The sequence below is a fragment of the Thermothielavioides terrestris genome, chromosome 2 (genome assembly GCF_000226115.1).
Source record: "Thermothielavioides terrestris NRRL 8126 chromosome 2, complete sequence".
NCBI lineage: Eukaryota > Fungi > Ascomycota > Sordariomycetes > Sordariales > Chaetomiaceae > Thermothielavioides > Thermothielavioides terrestris.
Window position 1 is genome coordinate 2,448,429 of NC_016458.1, and position 15,252 is coordinate 2,463,680.

At 57.9% G+C, this 15,252-nt stretch overlaps 6 protein-coding genes across 6 annotated transcripts; 2 read left to right on the forward strand and 4 right to left on the reverse strand.

Annotated features, from left to right (window-relative positions):
- Nucleotides 1–734: 734 nt before the first annotated feature.
- On the forward strand, nt 735–1,577 carry THITE_153004 (uncharacterized protein; the record flags this gene model as incomplete). The annotated part of the gene is made up of 3 exons (XM_003651793.1): nt 735–1,009; nt 1,248–1,433; nt 1,487–1,577. 3 exons carry the CDS (start codon nt 735–737, stop codon nt 1,575–1,577), a joined length of 552 nt encoding a protein of 183 aa, XP_003651841.1.
- A 406-nt stretch (nt 1,578–1,983) lies between these two features.
- Nucleotides 1,984–3,112, reverse strand: THITE_2154078 (uncharacterized protein; the record flags this gene model as incomplete). Its single annotated transcript, XM_003651794.1, has 4 exons — nt 2,932–3,112; nt 2,583–2,853; nt 2,091–2,464; nt 1,984–2,045 (listed from the first exon to the last, which is right to left on the reverse strand). The coding sequence occupies exons 1-4, from the start codon at nt 3,038–3,040 to the stop codon at nt 1,984–1,986; spliced, it is 816 nt and encodes a 271-aa protein (XP_003651842.1). The 5' UTR covers nt 3,041–3,112.
- A 529-nt stretch (nt 3,113–3,641) lies between these two features.
- Nucleotides 3,642–5,236, reverse strand: THITE_2086982 (uncharacterized protein; the record flags this gene model as incomplete). Its single annotated transcript, XM_003651795.1, has 3 exons — nt 3,642–4,098; nt 4,171–5,135; nt 5,213–5,236. The coding sequence occupies 3 exons, from the start codon at nt 5,234–5,236 to the stop codon at nt 3,642–3,644; spliced, it is 1,446 nt and encodes a 481-aa protein (XP_003651843.1).
- Nucleotides 5,237–6,630: 1,394 nt separating this feature from the next.
- On the reverse strand, nt 6,631–7,412 carry THITE_153001 (uncharacterized protein; the record flags this gene model as incomplete). Its single annotated transcript, XM_003651796.1, has 4 exons — nt 6,631–6,696; nt 6,769–6,971; nt 7,049–7,184; nt 7,248–7,412. The coding sequence occupies 4 exons, from the start codon at nt 7,410–7,412 to the stop codon at nt 6,631–6,633; spliced, it is 570 nt and encodes a 189-aa protein (XP_003651844.1).
- A 922-nt stretch (nt 7,413–8,334) lies between these two features.
- On the forward strand, nt 8,335–10,569 carry THITE_2170008 (uncharacterized protein). Its single transcript, XM_003651797.1, has 11 exons — nt 8,335–8,485; nt 8,556–8,591; nt 8,651–8,706; nt 8,773–8,809; nt 8,873–9,183; nt 9,255–9,400; nt 9,432–9,434; nt 9,510–9,554; nt 9,609–9,760; nt 9,818–10,086; nt 10,151–10,569. Exons 1-11 carry the CDS (start codon nt 8,483–8,485, stop codon nt 10,167–10,169), a joined length of 1,077 nt encoding a protein of 358 aa, XP_003651845.1. The 5' UTR covers nt 8,335–8,482; the 3' UTR covers nt 10,170–10,569.
- A 460-nt stretch (nt 10,570–11,029) lies between these two features.
- THITE_2086985 (uncharacterized protein) lies at nt 11,030–14,403 on the reverse strand (the record flags this gene model as incomplete). The annotated part of the gene is made up of 2 exons (XM_003651798.1): nt 11,030–13,956; nt 14,022–14,403. The coding sequence occupies 2 exons, from the start codon at nt 14,401–14,403 to the stop codon at nt 11,030–11,032; spliced, it is 3,309 nt and encodes a 1,102-aa protein (XP_003651846.1).
- Nucleotides 14,404–15,252: the final 849 nt, after the last annotated feature.

Genomic DNA, 15,252 nt, shown 5'->3' on the forward strand with positions numbered 1-15,252 from the left:
CTTCTGTTGCCTTGCAAGAGTGGGCCCGTGCTGCATGCGCTGGCCCCACTTTCTACATAAGTTAACGTTAGGTGGCTAACAAAGAGTTGCTGCCACAGATTCCAGGCGCAGCGAAAAGCGGGTCAAAATGCAAACCAGACTCCTGTCCGTGGGACTCACTCCGCGGCTCGTAGAAAGACACTCTGTTGAACCAGTCTTGTCGAACGGCGCTATCCGGAATACGTTATTGATGGACTGGAAGAGCTAGAGATTCAGGGGCAGCCTGAATTCTGAATCAAAAAAAAAAAAAAAAAAAAAAAAAAAAGCCATGTGGTTGCTTTTCATCCTTCATTACGAGCCCCGGTCTCCGCTCCTATTTCATTCCACTGGGCCAAAATAAGTTCCGTAGGAGTCCTTGCCTTGTGGGGTTGTGCGTGGCTCAGGCCGACCTTTGAGACGGGCCATCTACTGCTTGATTTCTTCGACCTCCTGAGAGGATGAAGACGCTATTCATTCAACCCGAACGGTGCCGGGTAAAATCAGCCAAGCTACCGATGCTTCTCTGCAGACTTGAACTTCCGTTTTCGATACGCTTGTTGGGTTGCTATTTTATAGAATCACTGTTCTCGGGGGTTTTGAGGCCATAGTAGCAACTCACAACTCTAGCTCCCAGAGTCAAGTTTAACATCTTTCCCCTGAATTCAATCAGTGGTGTTGAGGAACTCTTTCTGCGCCGATTCCCACCATTGACTTGAATGGCGCCTCCTATCAACTTCGACGCCCCCTTGGCCGTCATTCACATTGAAACGGTCACCGCCGTCGTCTACGTCGACGGCATCAACCTGCTTACGGATCCCTTTTTCTCCCCGGCCGGCACTGAGTTCGACGTCGGCACCACGACGCTCAAAATCGCCGAGGGCCCTGCCTTTGGACCTGGTGACATTCCCCCCATCGACGCGGTCTTGCTTAGCTACGAGGACAATCCAGAAAGCCTGACGAGCTGGGACATCAACTCCTGGATGGAAGGCATGTGTTCACCACCGTCGACGGGGCGAGCTAGCTCGCGCCGCGCCCGGGGGCGAAGCCACTCAAACCTTGGCAAGCTCCAACTTCGACCTCAACTCTCTTCCGGTTAATCGTATGCGAGAGGCAAATGACTGGTCTCCAACTTGTGTTTGCTCCATCGAACACCACCCCACACATTCAGGGAAACGCTCATTCTCGAGATTGGCGCCCGCAGCTTCGTGATCACCGGCACGCCCTGCGAGCACATTCCCGGCGCCGACCCGGGAAGTCACCGGCTTCATCGTCACGGCGCCATCTTTCGCCACCATCGAGGGCAAGCCCAACGCAATCTACTTCTCCGGCGACACCATCTACGTGCCCGAATTGCAGCAAATGCGCAACCGCTTCCGTCGGTTCCCCTCTTTCCTGCGGCGCGGCTGTGCCGGGACGTCGGCGCCGACGTGCTGCTGCCGATGCACTTCGAGTTGTGAGCGCATTTCAGCGAGAAGGCGGAGCTGGCGGAGGCGCTGCTGGTGGAGGGAGTCATGCAGAAGGTGGTGCCGGAGCCCGGGGTGAAGACGACGCTTGCTTGAGGGGCCACTTGAGACAGGCTCGCTTGCCAGCACTTTCTGCGGCTATAAGGAATTTGCGGCTGGTTCCAGGGGATGTCGGTAGGAGGCTAGTTGAGCCAATAGTGCGCGTTGCTCTCCCGAACGTCTTACTGCGAGGGAACAAGCGACATGAGAGCGCTTCACAGGGCTTCCTTCCCCCCCTCGTTCCCATTTTGCATTTCCTCCGCGAGCCTCGTCTCGAGAGAAAAATGCACCGGCCTCCAAAGCCAACCTATCCGGGTCGATATCTATAGTACATACAAGAATGCTTCCGACGCTGTGTTTCAAACCACTCGCTACTTGCACAACTCGATGCGCATCCAGGAGCGGATTCTGGACATCATCAACGAGGGTCACGCCGGGCGCAACACCGTCGGAGGCAGCTCACCTAGGGCAGGGCATGGTCGCCTCCCGAGAAAGGACAGCCCCCCTCCACCTTCGCTTCTTGCCCTTCTCCCCGCGTCGTCCCATTACTCTCAGAAGGACAAACGGTACTATCACTCCCCTCATCCTCACCCTTCCCCTCCTCCCCTCCTTCTCCCCCCTCCTCATCCTCATTCACGAGCACCCTCTTGCCATGCAGCCAGCCCTCCTTCTCGACGCTGCGCACGCCGGCCGCCGGCCCGCCCGCGTCGTCGTCGGCGAAGAACTCCTCGCCGTCGCGCACGTACCACTTGGCGAACAGGTCGTTCTGGATCCAGAGCACCTTGCCGACGGCCTTGAGGATGGCGGCCTTGCGCGCCAGCGGCAGCCGCGGGTGCGACAGGATCGCCTCGCCCAGCACGTCCTGGATGATCGCCAGCGTGGGGCCGATGTGCACGTACTCGATGCGCAGCGGGTTGGCGCGGCCGACGCCGGTGTGCATCATGCTGGGGTTTTTGAAAAAAGCACGCCGTCAGCAGGGTCCGGTCGGTTCATTACCTAGTGGTTGTTGCGCTGCGGCCCGGGCGGGGGAGTCTTGCAGGAGGGGATATTTTGCCTACTTACCCTACTTTGTCGAGGTACTCCCAGAATTCCATCTGAGTGGGGTCCGAGCACAGCTTCTTGAGGTAGGCGCGGAGGAAGGACTTGCGGTGCAGGATCTGCGGACTTGTCTCGTCCGGCTCCTCGTCCATGGGGCCTTCGAACGCGGTGCTCCTTGTTTGGAACGCGCGCGCGGTGATGTCGTACTGCAGCAGCTTCCGGTAGACGATGTTGACGACGGCGGGGATGAGCGCGTGTATGTATTTTGCGCCGGACCGGAGGGCTTCGATGTCGCCTGCCGAACCGAGGGGTGTCAACAGCCTGGCCGCCGGCGGGGTTGGCTATTCACGAGCAGGGGTAAGGTTTAACGTACTGGAGCCAAAGTCGAGGAATGAATGCAGGTAGCGGATGCGGGCCTCGAGGTCCGTGTACAGCGACTTCCGGTCGATGTGCTGCATCGGCCGAGTCCTTGCCGTCGACATCTTCAGACTCGCGTCCTTGGTGGGAGGGAGAGTTCGCAGACGATTCAGGGGAGATTGCTAAAACACGGTCTCTCTGGCTTGACGACCCAGAGGCATCAGTACAGGTGAGCCAGACATATGTTTATCTTTTAAGCTCTACACAGACAGGCTTGGCATGGCACTAGCAGTTGGCGTTGGTGGCGTGAGCTCTCTGGTGAAGCGGCGGTGGTCTGATGGCCTGACCCTGAGCCGGCGTCGAACCACTCGCACCCGCTGAGAAAGCAGGGCTCCCAAGACGCTGATTGGCCGCCTCGGGAATCTTCGGCCAAAACAGGAAACCACGCAGCAAACGGCTTGCCCCGGACTCTTCCGTTGCTGCCGAGACTTCTTGCTACTGATTCTGGCTCGGGCAGCCTGCATTATTGCTCTCCCGGACCGAAACTGAAGTCGGCCTCCGCGCACTGGGAGCATGGAAAAAGATTGAGAGGCGGAAACATCGTCGGCATCTTGCCACTCAGGAGTCGGGGGCCATGCCCCGGCCTAACCTGGTAGTAAATGCATGCTGTAGCTTGTCCGATGACACATTCGGCTCAGTTCGTTAAGCAGCCTTCGCTACCTTACCTTAGTCAAACACCTTCTTCCACACCCAGATGCTTCTCGAGTTGGTGAAGTGCCTGAAGCCCTCCAGCCCCCACTCCATGCCAATGCCGCTCTCCTTGTGCCCGCCGAACGGCACGTCGGGCGCGACGTCGAAGTGCGAGTTGACCCAAACGCTGCCGGCGTCGATGAGGCGCGCCATGCGCTCGGCCCGCGCCAGGTCCCTGCTCCAGACCGACGCGCCCAGGCCCGTCTCGAGCCCGTTCGCCCGCCGGATGACGTCCTCCTCGTCCGACCACCGCAGCAGCGGCACGATCGGGCCGAACGGCTCCTCCACCACGATGCGCGAGTCGTCGGGCGGGTTGTCGATGATGGCCGGCTCCACGAAGTAGCCCCTGCCCGGCTCGCGCACCCGGCCCTCCAGCGCCGCCTTCCACCCGCTTTTCGCGATCTGCGCGTACATGTCCTTGACGATCTCGAACCTGGGGAGGGTAGCGACGGGCGCTGGATTAGAGAGAAAGAGAGAGAGCGTTCAGCGTGAGGACGAGACGTACTGCATGCTGTTCTGCACCGGCCCGACCACGACGTCCGGCTCGAAGCCGCTGCCCGTCTTGATGTGGTTCTTGGTGAATTCGACCATGGAGTCCCGGAACTGGTCGTAGATCTTCTCGTGGACGTAGATGCGCTTGCACAGCATGCAGATCTGGCCCGAGTTGAGGAAGGCCATCGTGGCGATCTTGGGAACGCACTTCTCAATGTCCACGTCGTCGCACACGATGGCGGCGTCGTTGCCGCCTAGCTCGAGCACGTAGCGCTTCAGCGTCTTTGCGCAGCTCGCGGCCACCTTCTTGCCCGTCGGGATCGAGCCGGTGAAGCTGATCATGTTGATGCCCGGATGTTCGGTCATCCACGGGCCGAGCTCGTCGTCGCCGCTGAGCACCTGGAACACACCGGGAGGGAAGATGGTCATGGCGAGCTCGCCGAGCTTCAGGTCGCAGTAGGGCGTGAAGGGCGACGGCTTCATGATGACGGTGTTGCCAGTCATCAGCGCCGGGCCGACCTTGCCCAGGCCGAGAAGTATCGGCCAGTTCCAGGGGACGATGGCGCCGACGACTCCCAGCGGCACGCGGGTCGAGTAGATGGTGCGCTCTTCCGTGTCCTCGAGCACCTCGTCGGTCAGCTGCATGGTCGCGAACGTACGGAGCCAATGCAGCGCCATTCCGACTTCGGTCTGGGAGAGGCCCAGCGGCTTGCCCTGCTCCAAGGTCAGCAACCTCTCGAGGTCCTCGCGATTCGCCTCGACGGCGTCGACGAAGGCCCTCAGGAGCTTGGCCCGGTCCTCGTGCGTCGTCTTGGACCATGTCTTGAAGGCGGCGCGCGCATGGCTGACGGCCGCATCCAGGTCTTCCTTGCGGGCCACGGGCACCTCATAGAGAGGCTTGCCGGTGGCCGGGTCGATTGAGTGCCGCGTCGTCTGGGTCGGCACGAACTCGCCGTTTATGATGTTTCCTGGGTAGGTCTGCGATCGTCAACCAGGGGTGTCAACCCGCTGGGAAGTGCTAACGAATTAGCACAGATATACGGATCCGGGCGTACCGTGATATCGATCTTGGGGGCCATAATGGTGGTTGCTCTGTCGAAATGCCTTGCTGATCTGGGCTGTCAAGCTGAGGGGAGGAAAGGTCCTTTGCATATACACAAGGGCAAGTGGCATCGAGGTTCATAACCTCCTCGTCTCTCCACACCCAACATCGGTCTTCCCCTCATCATGTGGATACGTTACACATCGCAGGCACACCCGTGCGTGCTACCCTATTACCGAAGTGTCTCGGCGCGAAAGACAAGGTCGCGTAGTTCCCTACCGCCCCCGCTTCCCCGCTGCCGATGGCTGTGGAAATCGAGTCGTGTGCAGTTTGTTGTCCAATCGCGAGCCCCGAGGTGACCGGGTTGTGTGGTGGCTCTGCATTCAATTTTCGTTTCGGCTTCCAGGGTATTGTCGTATTGCTGCAAAGCACGAAGTGTAGAGGCTCGCATAATACACTCCTGCGAAGATCATACCTAACTAGACAATAGGCAGTATCCATAGCTGCGCTTTCAACGGGCAACAAGTTCCATGCTTCAATACAACTGTTGGCATACATGGCATTCCCGCTCTTTGTCTTGATGTAGTATAGCTCCCTTTGAAGAATTCCGCCAGGCGACCTGCAGCAGCCGGGTACCAACCCCTGCCGTGGACCGTTGACGCTAAAATGTTGGTGCATGTAGTAAATAGTCACACCTCGGGTCCTCCCTCCTGAATGTAAGAGCCCGGGAACAGACCGCCAAAGAGTTGAATTCTCGTATCATGTTCGCCTTGCCGCTCCTGGGCCCAGGGGCAATGCCGTCAGCACGCGACAGTGGGAAAAACGACATGGCCTAGCTCCCGATGACTTTCCCCGGTAATCATTGCCATCGTGCGTATTTTCCTATATCGGGGAGCTGCGGGCCATAAAACTGGCGCTGCTGGCCTGGCAGAATGGCTCACGATGTCGGCGCACAATGGCTGGTTTGGCCAACAGCCCCTTGCCATGATTAGTGCCAAGCCAACCACCTCAGCGGGATTCCGTTCGACTTCCGCCCTCGTTTCGCGGTCTGATCGATGCAGAGCGCGAGTCATAAACTTTCGCAGCCTCAAATACCATCTCTGTGTTAGGGGCTCGCAGACGCGACTGTCTGGTGGCTAGTTATGTGCATTGTCCTCCTGCGGTAGTTCAAGACGCCCTGAATGTACTTCTCTAAGCTTCTCAGCGATGGCGGGGGCCCGGATGCGGCGCAAGATAAACATCAGCTCCATCTTTGTCGGTACGACTCTTTTTGCTGTCTTTGGGTCTTTGGATGGTGTCACATAATGTGCCGGTAGATATATGCTAACCTGAAACCTAAAGAGAAAGTTCTTTCGCCCTCTCCCGGTCTGAGTCCCTACCTTCTCTCAATAACAAAGCGCCAATAGCTGGGCTGGACGGAGCAGACGTCTCTTACCGCGCTGTATCGGACTCCAGGGGGCGAAATTCGCTCAGCCCACCCCCGAAGGTCCTCAGCCGCTATACGACGAGTATATAGCCAGGGTAACACCTCGCCGCCGACCGCCCCTGCAGGCTTGCTAGCCGCCGCACCAAGAGTGAGAGACTTGGACACCGCCTCCCCGGCCTATTTATCTCGGACAGCAGAAACCACCACTTGAAGCCGAGCTCGCGGAGGAACCAGCATAGGTCCATCACCGTTTCGTCCTCGTCGGCCGCGGCCCTCGTGATAAGCTTGGGGTTACCGGCCTCGTAGCTGGGGTCAGAGTCGTTTTGACGAGATTGAATGTCGTCAACTGGACGGCTCGAGGTAGACGCCCTTGATCGTGCCCGTCATCCACACCATCAGCAAGAACGCCAGCCAGTCTGCAACCGAGCTCATGGTGGAACCAGCGCAGGTCCTTGACGGTCTCGTCTTGGCCGGCTGCGGCCCTGGTGATGATATGCTTCGGGTCGCCAGCGTCGTAGCTGGGGTCGAATGTGTCTTGGACGAGGCCAGATGTCGTCAACTGGACGGGCTGGAGGGATATATCCTTGATGGCTGCCGTTGTCTACACCATCCAAGAAATCACCTGCCAGCCGGTCACCCGGCTCTTGGCTGGCGTGGCTGTTTTGAACCCGACCGCGTCCTTTGGCAATGCGTTGATCATGCGCCATCCCAGGCTCTTAGAGTTCCGCAGGGCGGCGGCCTCGTTGACGATGACCGCCCGCCAACGGAAGTCCGTTGCGACCGTCATCCAAATCACGTACCGCTTGCACTGGATGATGCAGCCCTTGCCTCATGTCGATCCCCATGCCCCCAGGGGTGAGAGCGCCTACAAACAATAGCCCACTGCAACCAGCAGAGAAACATCAGGCTATACCGCGAAGAGAGTGTTATAGGAGAATTTTCTATTTTTCTTCCTGTTCTTTTCTTTAATTCTTTCTTCCACTTTCTGTGTTCTCTCTCATTTTTTTCTCTATTTTGTTTATTTCTTCCCCCTTCTATTTCCCCCCTATCCTTATACTCTTTTTCTTTTCTTTCCTTTTTTTTTCTTTTCTTTTTTTCTTTCTTTTTTTTTTTTTTGTTTTCAAATTTTTCTATTTGTTTTTCCCACTTGACGAGGCAAGAGAGGTGCTGACAAGCGCTTGCAAGTTGGAACGAACTGTGCGTCTGAAAATGAGAACGGAAGACAGGTCTTGGCGTGCCGAAACCGGTTGCACCGACCCCTCTGAACAAGCAGCCGCACTGCATGGTGGAGTGATATTGCATTCGTCTGCTGGTCCGCGGATGCACATGGGAAGGGAGGTGGCGGGACCCTGCAGGCTCCAACTGGCCAGGCGGTATCCAATGACTTCGCGGGGATGGTAAGAGCATGTGTTGGGCCAATAGGGGGAGGGCGATAAGAGGCATCCCCCGCGGAGGGGCATCCGGGCCACGTCTAGCCCAGGGGCTTCTGCGGGGGATCCTATCTCGGGGAAGATAGCACCGCACTGTCTCAGCCGGTAAGTCTTTCCTGCCGTCGCCGGTGGGATGTCCAAAGTCTTTATTCCAAGCGGCGGGAAAAAGATAAGCTAGTATACGAGGCACATGCACCGTTATCGGGCGCCATGCCGCAAAAAATTTAAATACCATCTTCAAGCCCTCTGTTCCCCATTCGCTGAGCGCTCCGATTTTCACCGTTCTCCGTCTCTCGAAATCCAATCCGGGATTGCCCTATAGCGATTTGAAGCCTTCTCTGTCCTCTCGGTGAGAATAAAAGAAGCTCGGCGTGCTTCGAAACTCGGAAGCAGTTTCTCGATCGCGGCCAAAGGTCAGACCGCAGCCATGGTACGTGACCGTCGTGACCTGAGGCCATCCCTGCAAGTTGATGACATGAGACTGACGGTGCCCCGAACAGGCGACCTCTTCCTCCGTCGTCTCCAACGCTGGCCTTGTGAGCAGAACCAAACACACACGGAAATGACTCTCACTCCATACTCACGCGTGGACCAGCTCGAGAAGTACTTGTCGCTCGACCAGAAGGGCACCATCATCGCCGAGTACATATGGTATGTTTGTGCTTGGTTTATGTTCGACTCCTTTGCCCTCGTGACACAGCTGACAGTGATGGCCAGGATCGACTCCGAGGGCGGCACCCGGTCCAAGTCGAGGGTAAGACTGCCGCAGCGACTGGTTCTCCCCACCGTGTAACCTTCCTGACCTCGCGTCCCACAGACACTCCCGGAGAAGGACTACAAGCCTGAGGACCTGCCCATGTGGAACTTTGACGGCTCGTCCACCGGCCAGGCCCCCGGCGATAACTCGGACGTGTACCTCAAGCCGGTTGCCGTGTTCCCGGACCCGCTGCGGCGCGGCAAGAACATCCTGGTGCTCGCCGAGTGCTGGGATGCCGACGGCACGCCCAACAAGTACAACTACCGCCACGAGACCGCTAAGCTCATGGAGGCCCATGCCGAGCACGAGCCGTGGTTCGGGCTCGAGCAGGAGTACACGCTGCTGGATTTGAACGATCGGCCGTATGGCTGGTACGTGGTTCCTGCTGTCTACCCACAGAATCAGGGAAGTTTAGTTTGGTGCTGACGGGCGGATGAACCAGGCCCGTGAACGGCTTCCCGGCTCCGCAGGGGCCCTACTACTGCGGTGTGGGTGCCGGCAAGGTTGTGCAGCGTGACATCGTCGAGGCGCACTACCGCGCCTGCCTGTATGCCGGCATCAAGGTGTCGGGGACCAACGCAGAAGTAGGTCATTCAAGGTCTTCATCATCAAGGGTCAATGCTAACAGTGACCTAGGTGATGCGTATGTATATTTACAGGCCTTCATTTGTCAGGTCCACTTACTGACGCTTATCAGCTGCCCAGTGGGAGTTCCAGGTCGGGCCATGCGTCGGCATCGAGAGTAAGTCTGGACGCAACTCTAATAGTGCAAAGACCCGTGACTAACCCTTTCTAGTGGGTGACCAGCTCTGGGTGGCCCGCTTCCTGCTGCACCGCATCGCCGAGGAGTTCGGTGCCAAGGTGTCGGTCCACCCGAAGCCGATCCCTGGTGATTGGAACGGCGCGGGTCTGCACACCAACTTCTCCACCAAGGAGATGCGCAAAGAGGCAAGCCTATCCCCGCCCGCTTGAATCGTCTCCCTCGGTCTAACCCTTCAACCACAGGGCGGCATGAAGCACATCGAGGCGGCGATCGCCAAGCTCGGGACGCGCCACCAGGAGCACATTGCCGTGTACGGCGAGGAGAACGAGAAGCGGCTGACGGGCCGGCACGAGACGGGCGCCATCGACCAGTTCACCTACGGCGTGGCCAACCGCGGCGCCTCCATCCGCATCCCGCGCGAGTGCGCCGCCAAGGGCTACGGCTACTTCGAGGACCGCCGGCCGGCGTCGAACGCCGACCCGTACCAGATCACGGGCATCATCATGGAGACGTGAGTTTCACCGAAGCGTGAGACGATTTCCGTCACGAGTGTTGTGCTAATCCATGTGCTGCAGCATCTTCGGCCCTGTCTAAGATGGCAGAGGGCTCGGAGGGGTGGACGGTGTTTCGTGTGGCTGTTTGGCGGGGAGTTGCTGGTGTTGTGGGGCATTGGGAAATCTTCAGGGTCAACTGGACTCTCAATAGTGGCAATTGTATTGCTCAGTTGAGTCGACGGATCTGCTCGGTTGCCCCTAGACCGCTAGGGTGCGCCTGATCTTTATGGAAGGCAGATCCACGCAGTTTTCCGGGTGGGTTAAGGGGAGGCTGAAGATTCACAACTCTCGTCGAGTTGGATGGAACATGGATTGCTGGATGCCTCCTCGCGGGGCGCTAACGGAATTCAACCTTGTTAGAGGAAGTTTGACAAGGATTGGCACTGAGTCGTCATGCCATTCGTTGCTACACCCGTCTCCGTATACTACGGTACTTCCTTATTTATTTGCCTATTCCTGGCAAGCTGCACTTGCAAGTACCGTCCCGGGCCCGGCTACGGATACCCGCAACGGCCGGCCACCGAACCGCCATTGGCCAGTGGCGGCGAGCATAACGTCGGGATCATTGGTCCCTGGAAGTCAACACGACGCGTTTGGAGAGCACTTCCCCCTCTATGGTAGCGACGCCCGGTTCGAGCTCCTGGACTAACAGAGCATAACATATTTTGATTCCGGCGACTCTGCTTGTTCCAACCGTTCTTTTCCCACACGCCACTTCTCCTCTCTGTCCAACCCAGAGCCCAAGAGAGAAGCGGCAGTTGTTGGTGGAGGTTCCTTTCTGTGATGTTGAATCATCCCCTTACGCAACACACCCTAGGAGCCCCCCATTTCCATCCAGTACTCCATCAGATGCTAACATTTCGTGGCGCTCCACGCCAACCAAGCAGCTAGCTGCCGTGGTCAGATCTTGGACCATCGCAGCAGCGTGGCCGCAGCGATGACAGGCAAGACACTAACCAGCTCGCCTAAGCCGGCAAACTTGGGCGGGATCCTCGCGTGGACAAACGCACCGGCGGCGAGCAGGATGGCAAAGAGGTTGTAAACGAAGCCCCAGCCAAAGTTGAAGGCGATCCTGCGAATCGACTTCCTGCTCACGGCGATGGTGGTGAGAATACCAGCGAGGTCGGGGCGCATGAGGACAACATCGGCCGCGGACTGGGCGACGTCGGTTCCTCCCTCGCTCATGTGCACGCCAACGGTAGCCTGGGCTAGGGCAGGCGCGTCGTTGGTACCGTCGCCGCAGAAGAGGACGACCGGCTTCTTCTTCTTCTTGCTCTTCGTGGTGTGATTCGGAGAGGTAGTGCCTCCAAGAAGCGCCTGGATGTAAGCTTGCTTGTCAGACGGGGTACAGCGGGATCGGATGTTCGTCTCCGCAATGTTCAGCTGTGCTCCAACGCGGCGCACGGCGGCATCGTCATCGCCCGAGACGATGTGGATCGATATGCCACGTTCGAGCAGAGTCTTCACCGTAGAAGCGGCGTCGGGTCGGATCGAGTCTTCGAGACCGAAGACTGCAGCGACAGAACCGGCGATGGTAAAGCAGAAGGCCGTGTATCCTTGCGACAAGACCGACTGCACTTCTGGATGGGGACCGAGGTTGAGCCACCGTGAATTACCTGCTCGAAGGAGCAAGCCGGACCCCTTGTCAACGCCTTCTACACCCCTTCCTGTCAGGGTCTTCGGCTCAGATACGGGGGAGGGTAACACGTTTTGAGCTTTCAGATGGGCTGCTACAGCAGCGGAAACGGGGTGCTTGATGCCCCCCGCCAGGCCTAGAAGCAGCGATTTGGTGGTGTTTTGGTCGCCTCCCGCATACCATTCCCGAGTCACGGAGAGTTTGCCTTCGGTAATCGTGCCGGTTTTGTCGAGAACGACATGGGACGTTTTGTAGGCAACCTCGATGCTCTCCGCCGATTTGAAGATAACTCCTCGCTCGGCGGCAACGCCGCTAGCAATAACGATCGCCATAGGGACCGCAAGGCCGATGGCACAGGGACAAGATACGATCAGGACCGCGATCGCGTATGTGATTGCTTGAATCGTAGCCTCGTTTCCCGGCTGTTGGCGTACAGCGACACCGATGGCAATCCAGACAAGGAACGTGACAATTGTCAGGGCAACAACAACCGGGACGAAGTAGCTCGCAACACGGTCTGCGAGATCCTGGATTTTCGGCTTGGATAATTTTGCCTCGTCAATCATTCCGGCGATAGTACTGATGGTATTGTCGCCGGGGAGTCGCGTCAGCCGAACAAGCAGCGTACCTGGACCGTTCACGGATCCGGCGATGACTGGCGATCTGACGTGCTTCACGACTGGCCTGGACTCTCCGGTGATCATTGACTCGTCGACTTCCGATGAGCCTGACACCACCGTGCCATCGGTAGGGATTCTCGAATCAGGAACAACTTTGAAAACATCCCCGTACTGAAGGAGGCGGGCGTCGATTTCCGTTTCCCCGTCGTCGCTGACGAGGAGGGCGGTAGACGTCTGAAGGGATCGTATGGAGATGGACTCCACGGCATTCTGACGGGCCAAGGCACCAACCCAGCGGCCCACCATGATCAGGGTGACCAGTAGCGTGCTTGTTTCGAAGAATTCGCCCGTTGACAGCGGCTGGCCCGAGACAAGGTAGCCGAACGAGACAACCGAGAAGATGTAAGCCGCGCTAGTGCTCAAAACAATGAGCAAGTCCATTTCGATAACCCTCGAGAATATGAAACTCTTGAGGGCCTTTGGGTAGAAGGGGCCCGCGATGACGAACTGAAGGATAGTCGCCAAGGCCAAGGATGCCGAGCCGTACTCAATTTTGTGCTCAGGAAGCGGAGCCCAAGCCATGGTCAGAACAGGAACGGTTAGGCACGCGGAGAGCAAGGTCATGTAACCGACGTGACGAACATGTCTCCTGCCCGCTTCGAGCGTCAGGTCGCGGCGAGGGGGGCCGAGATGGACTTGGCTGTCGCCCCAGCCGTTCTTGACGAGATCCCTAGCTCCGATGATCTTGGCGTCGAAGCTGACGTTGACGGTCTTGCTGTCCACTACTCTAACTTCAGTAACCCCGTCCGGCCAAGGCTGGTTGATGAAAGCAGCTGCATCGCCGCGAGAGACGACAAGATCAAGGTTAGAGCCGTTGTTCGTCACCCTCTCGCACTTGAACTCGGTCGTTCTCTCGAGATGCTTCATGACTTCGGTGGCGGAAGTAGCACCAACTACATCAAACTCGGCGCGAGAAAGCACTAGACTGGTCCTCAGGTTCCTGACCGCCGGATGGGTGCCGAGAGCCCGAGCAAGTTTGGTCTCGCAGCCGGTGCACGTCATACCGGAGATGCTGAGGATGACATGGTCCTTCTCATTGCCCGTGGATCCCTTCTCGAGGTCGGTAGCGTGCGCTATGTCCGAGAAGATTTCCATCGCCCCGTTGACGCGGCTGGCTGGTCGCTCCCCGGCGCAGCAGGAATCGGCACAAGCACCTAAAGTTCTAGGAGGCACAGGCTCGGCATCCGTCCCGTCGGAGCTGCGACGTCCTTTCTTAGAGCGCGGTCGCCTCTTCGCGGAGCAACCGGCTGCATCTACGCCGCTGGCAGCGCAGCAGGAGTCGGTAGAGGTGCGGGAGCGCGACGGTATCTCCTTGGGCCGGCGGCGAGTGCTGCTCCCAGTGGACGAACGGCGCGGAGGCAGGCAGCAAGACTCTTGTCCCAGGGCGATCAGAGCACGGCAGATACAGCCGAGAGCCTCGAGTCTCTCCGCGTACGCCAGGCGGGTCTTGTTCGCGTGGTTGACGCATGGCTTGCCGTCCTTACCTCGGCCACAAGCAGAGGCAGTCGAGCCTGTGAAAACAAGCCAGCTTAGCACCCACGAGCAGGGGGGTGGGCGTAGGTGGTGGAGAACTTACCGTGGGCTGTAAGGCCAGGCCCGTACTTCTCGCATTCGCGCAGCGCGAGGCGATCGAGGCAGGACTCGTCGCAGCAAGGAGCGGCTTTACCCTCGCAGCAGCTGGGCACGGGCGTGTCATCCGGACGCGGCGGCGTCGGCGCAGAGCAGCAGCCCTTCCCGCAGCCAGGGGTTGCGTGCTTGGGATCGCAGCAGTCATCCTCCTCGGTAGGCCTATTACGCGCGGCGCCAGCAAGCCCGAGCTGGTCGGGGTTTTTGTCGGCTATCGGGTTTGGGTTGCTGCAGCAGCTGTCGCGATCGTCCTGCATCGGAGCGGCGGCGGAGTTGGACTGCCGGGGAGGAGTTGAAGCTGGCTTCCCGCAACAACAGGAGCCGCAAGCCATGATTGATGATTGTGTAACTAGTGTCAGACTCTTGAACAGGTAGCTGGGAGATTAATTGAAGCGAAGCTTAAAGATGAAGCTCCGTAACAGTGGTTACATACATATAGTGTATACACTGTAGGAGCGAAGCTAAGCTTCGCTTTATTTACCGGGGAAATCCTCCAGAGTTTTTGGTGTTTCGATTGGCCGAGAGGCCCAAGTCATGTGACTTAGCGCGGTTTGTACAGTGCCAATTTCTCTGTAAATTACCGCGCGCTTCGCTTCACACTTACGGGGGCAGGGGCAGACAGTCACCGTAGGGTCTAGTAGATTGGCTGGCCACTTAGGAGGAGACGTTGAGATGAGTTGGATGTGCCTGGAGGAGCATTTTGTTCCGAAAGGTTCCTTTGCCTGGAGGAACGACGTGCGAGGATGCGAGTCTGATGCAGCGCTATACCCGATCTGGAGGGCCGCTACACAGTACACCCGGCGGGCACAACAGCATGTTCTGCATTACGAAGTGCATGTAGACGTCTAGGGTAATGGCGATTGATTGTCTGCAGTCTATATGGTGGGCTCCGCGGCTGTTCTACATGATCGAAGCTCCAATGACGAGCCTTTCGAATGTGTACTGTGTACATACACAGAGGAAGTGAGGAAGGAGGCTCCGGTTCATTTACTGGGCAAATAGTTCGTTGTCCGCTTAAGGTGGATATAGGATCATCAATGGCCATTTGACATATCTTGAAAATGTAGTGTAGTAAACGCTATTGAGGGTAGTGTTAACGTCATAGTGTTGATAGCGTTGTAGCTTAGCTACTGTAAGTCGATTCAACAACTACAAGCAGGTTCAACTACTCTAAGCTAGTT

Excerpts from the sequence above, each read along its gene's own strand:
- THITE_2170008 (XM_003651797.1), top strand. Across the intron at positions 8,592-8,650 it reads TCGTCTCCAACGCTGGCCTT|CTCGAGAAGTACTTGTCGCT; the intron begins GTGAGCAGAACC and ends CGCGTGGACCAG. Across the intron at positions 9,761-9,817 it reads CCAAGGAGATGCGCAAAGAG|GGCGGCATGAAGCACATCGA; the intron begins GCAAGCCTATCC and ends CTTCAACCACAG.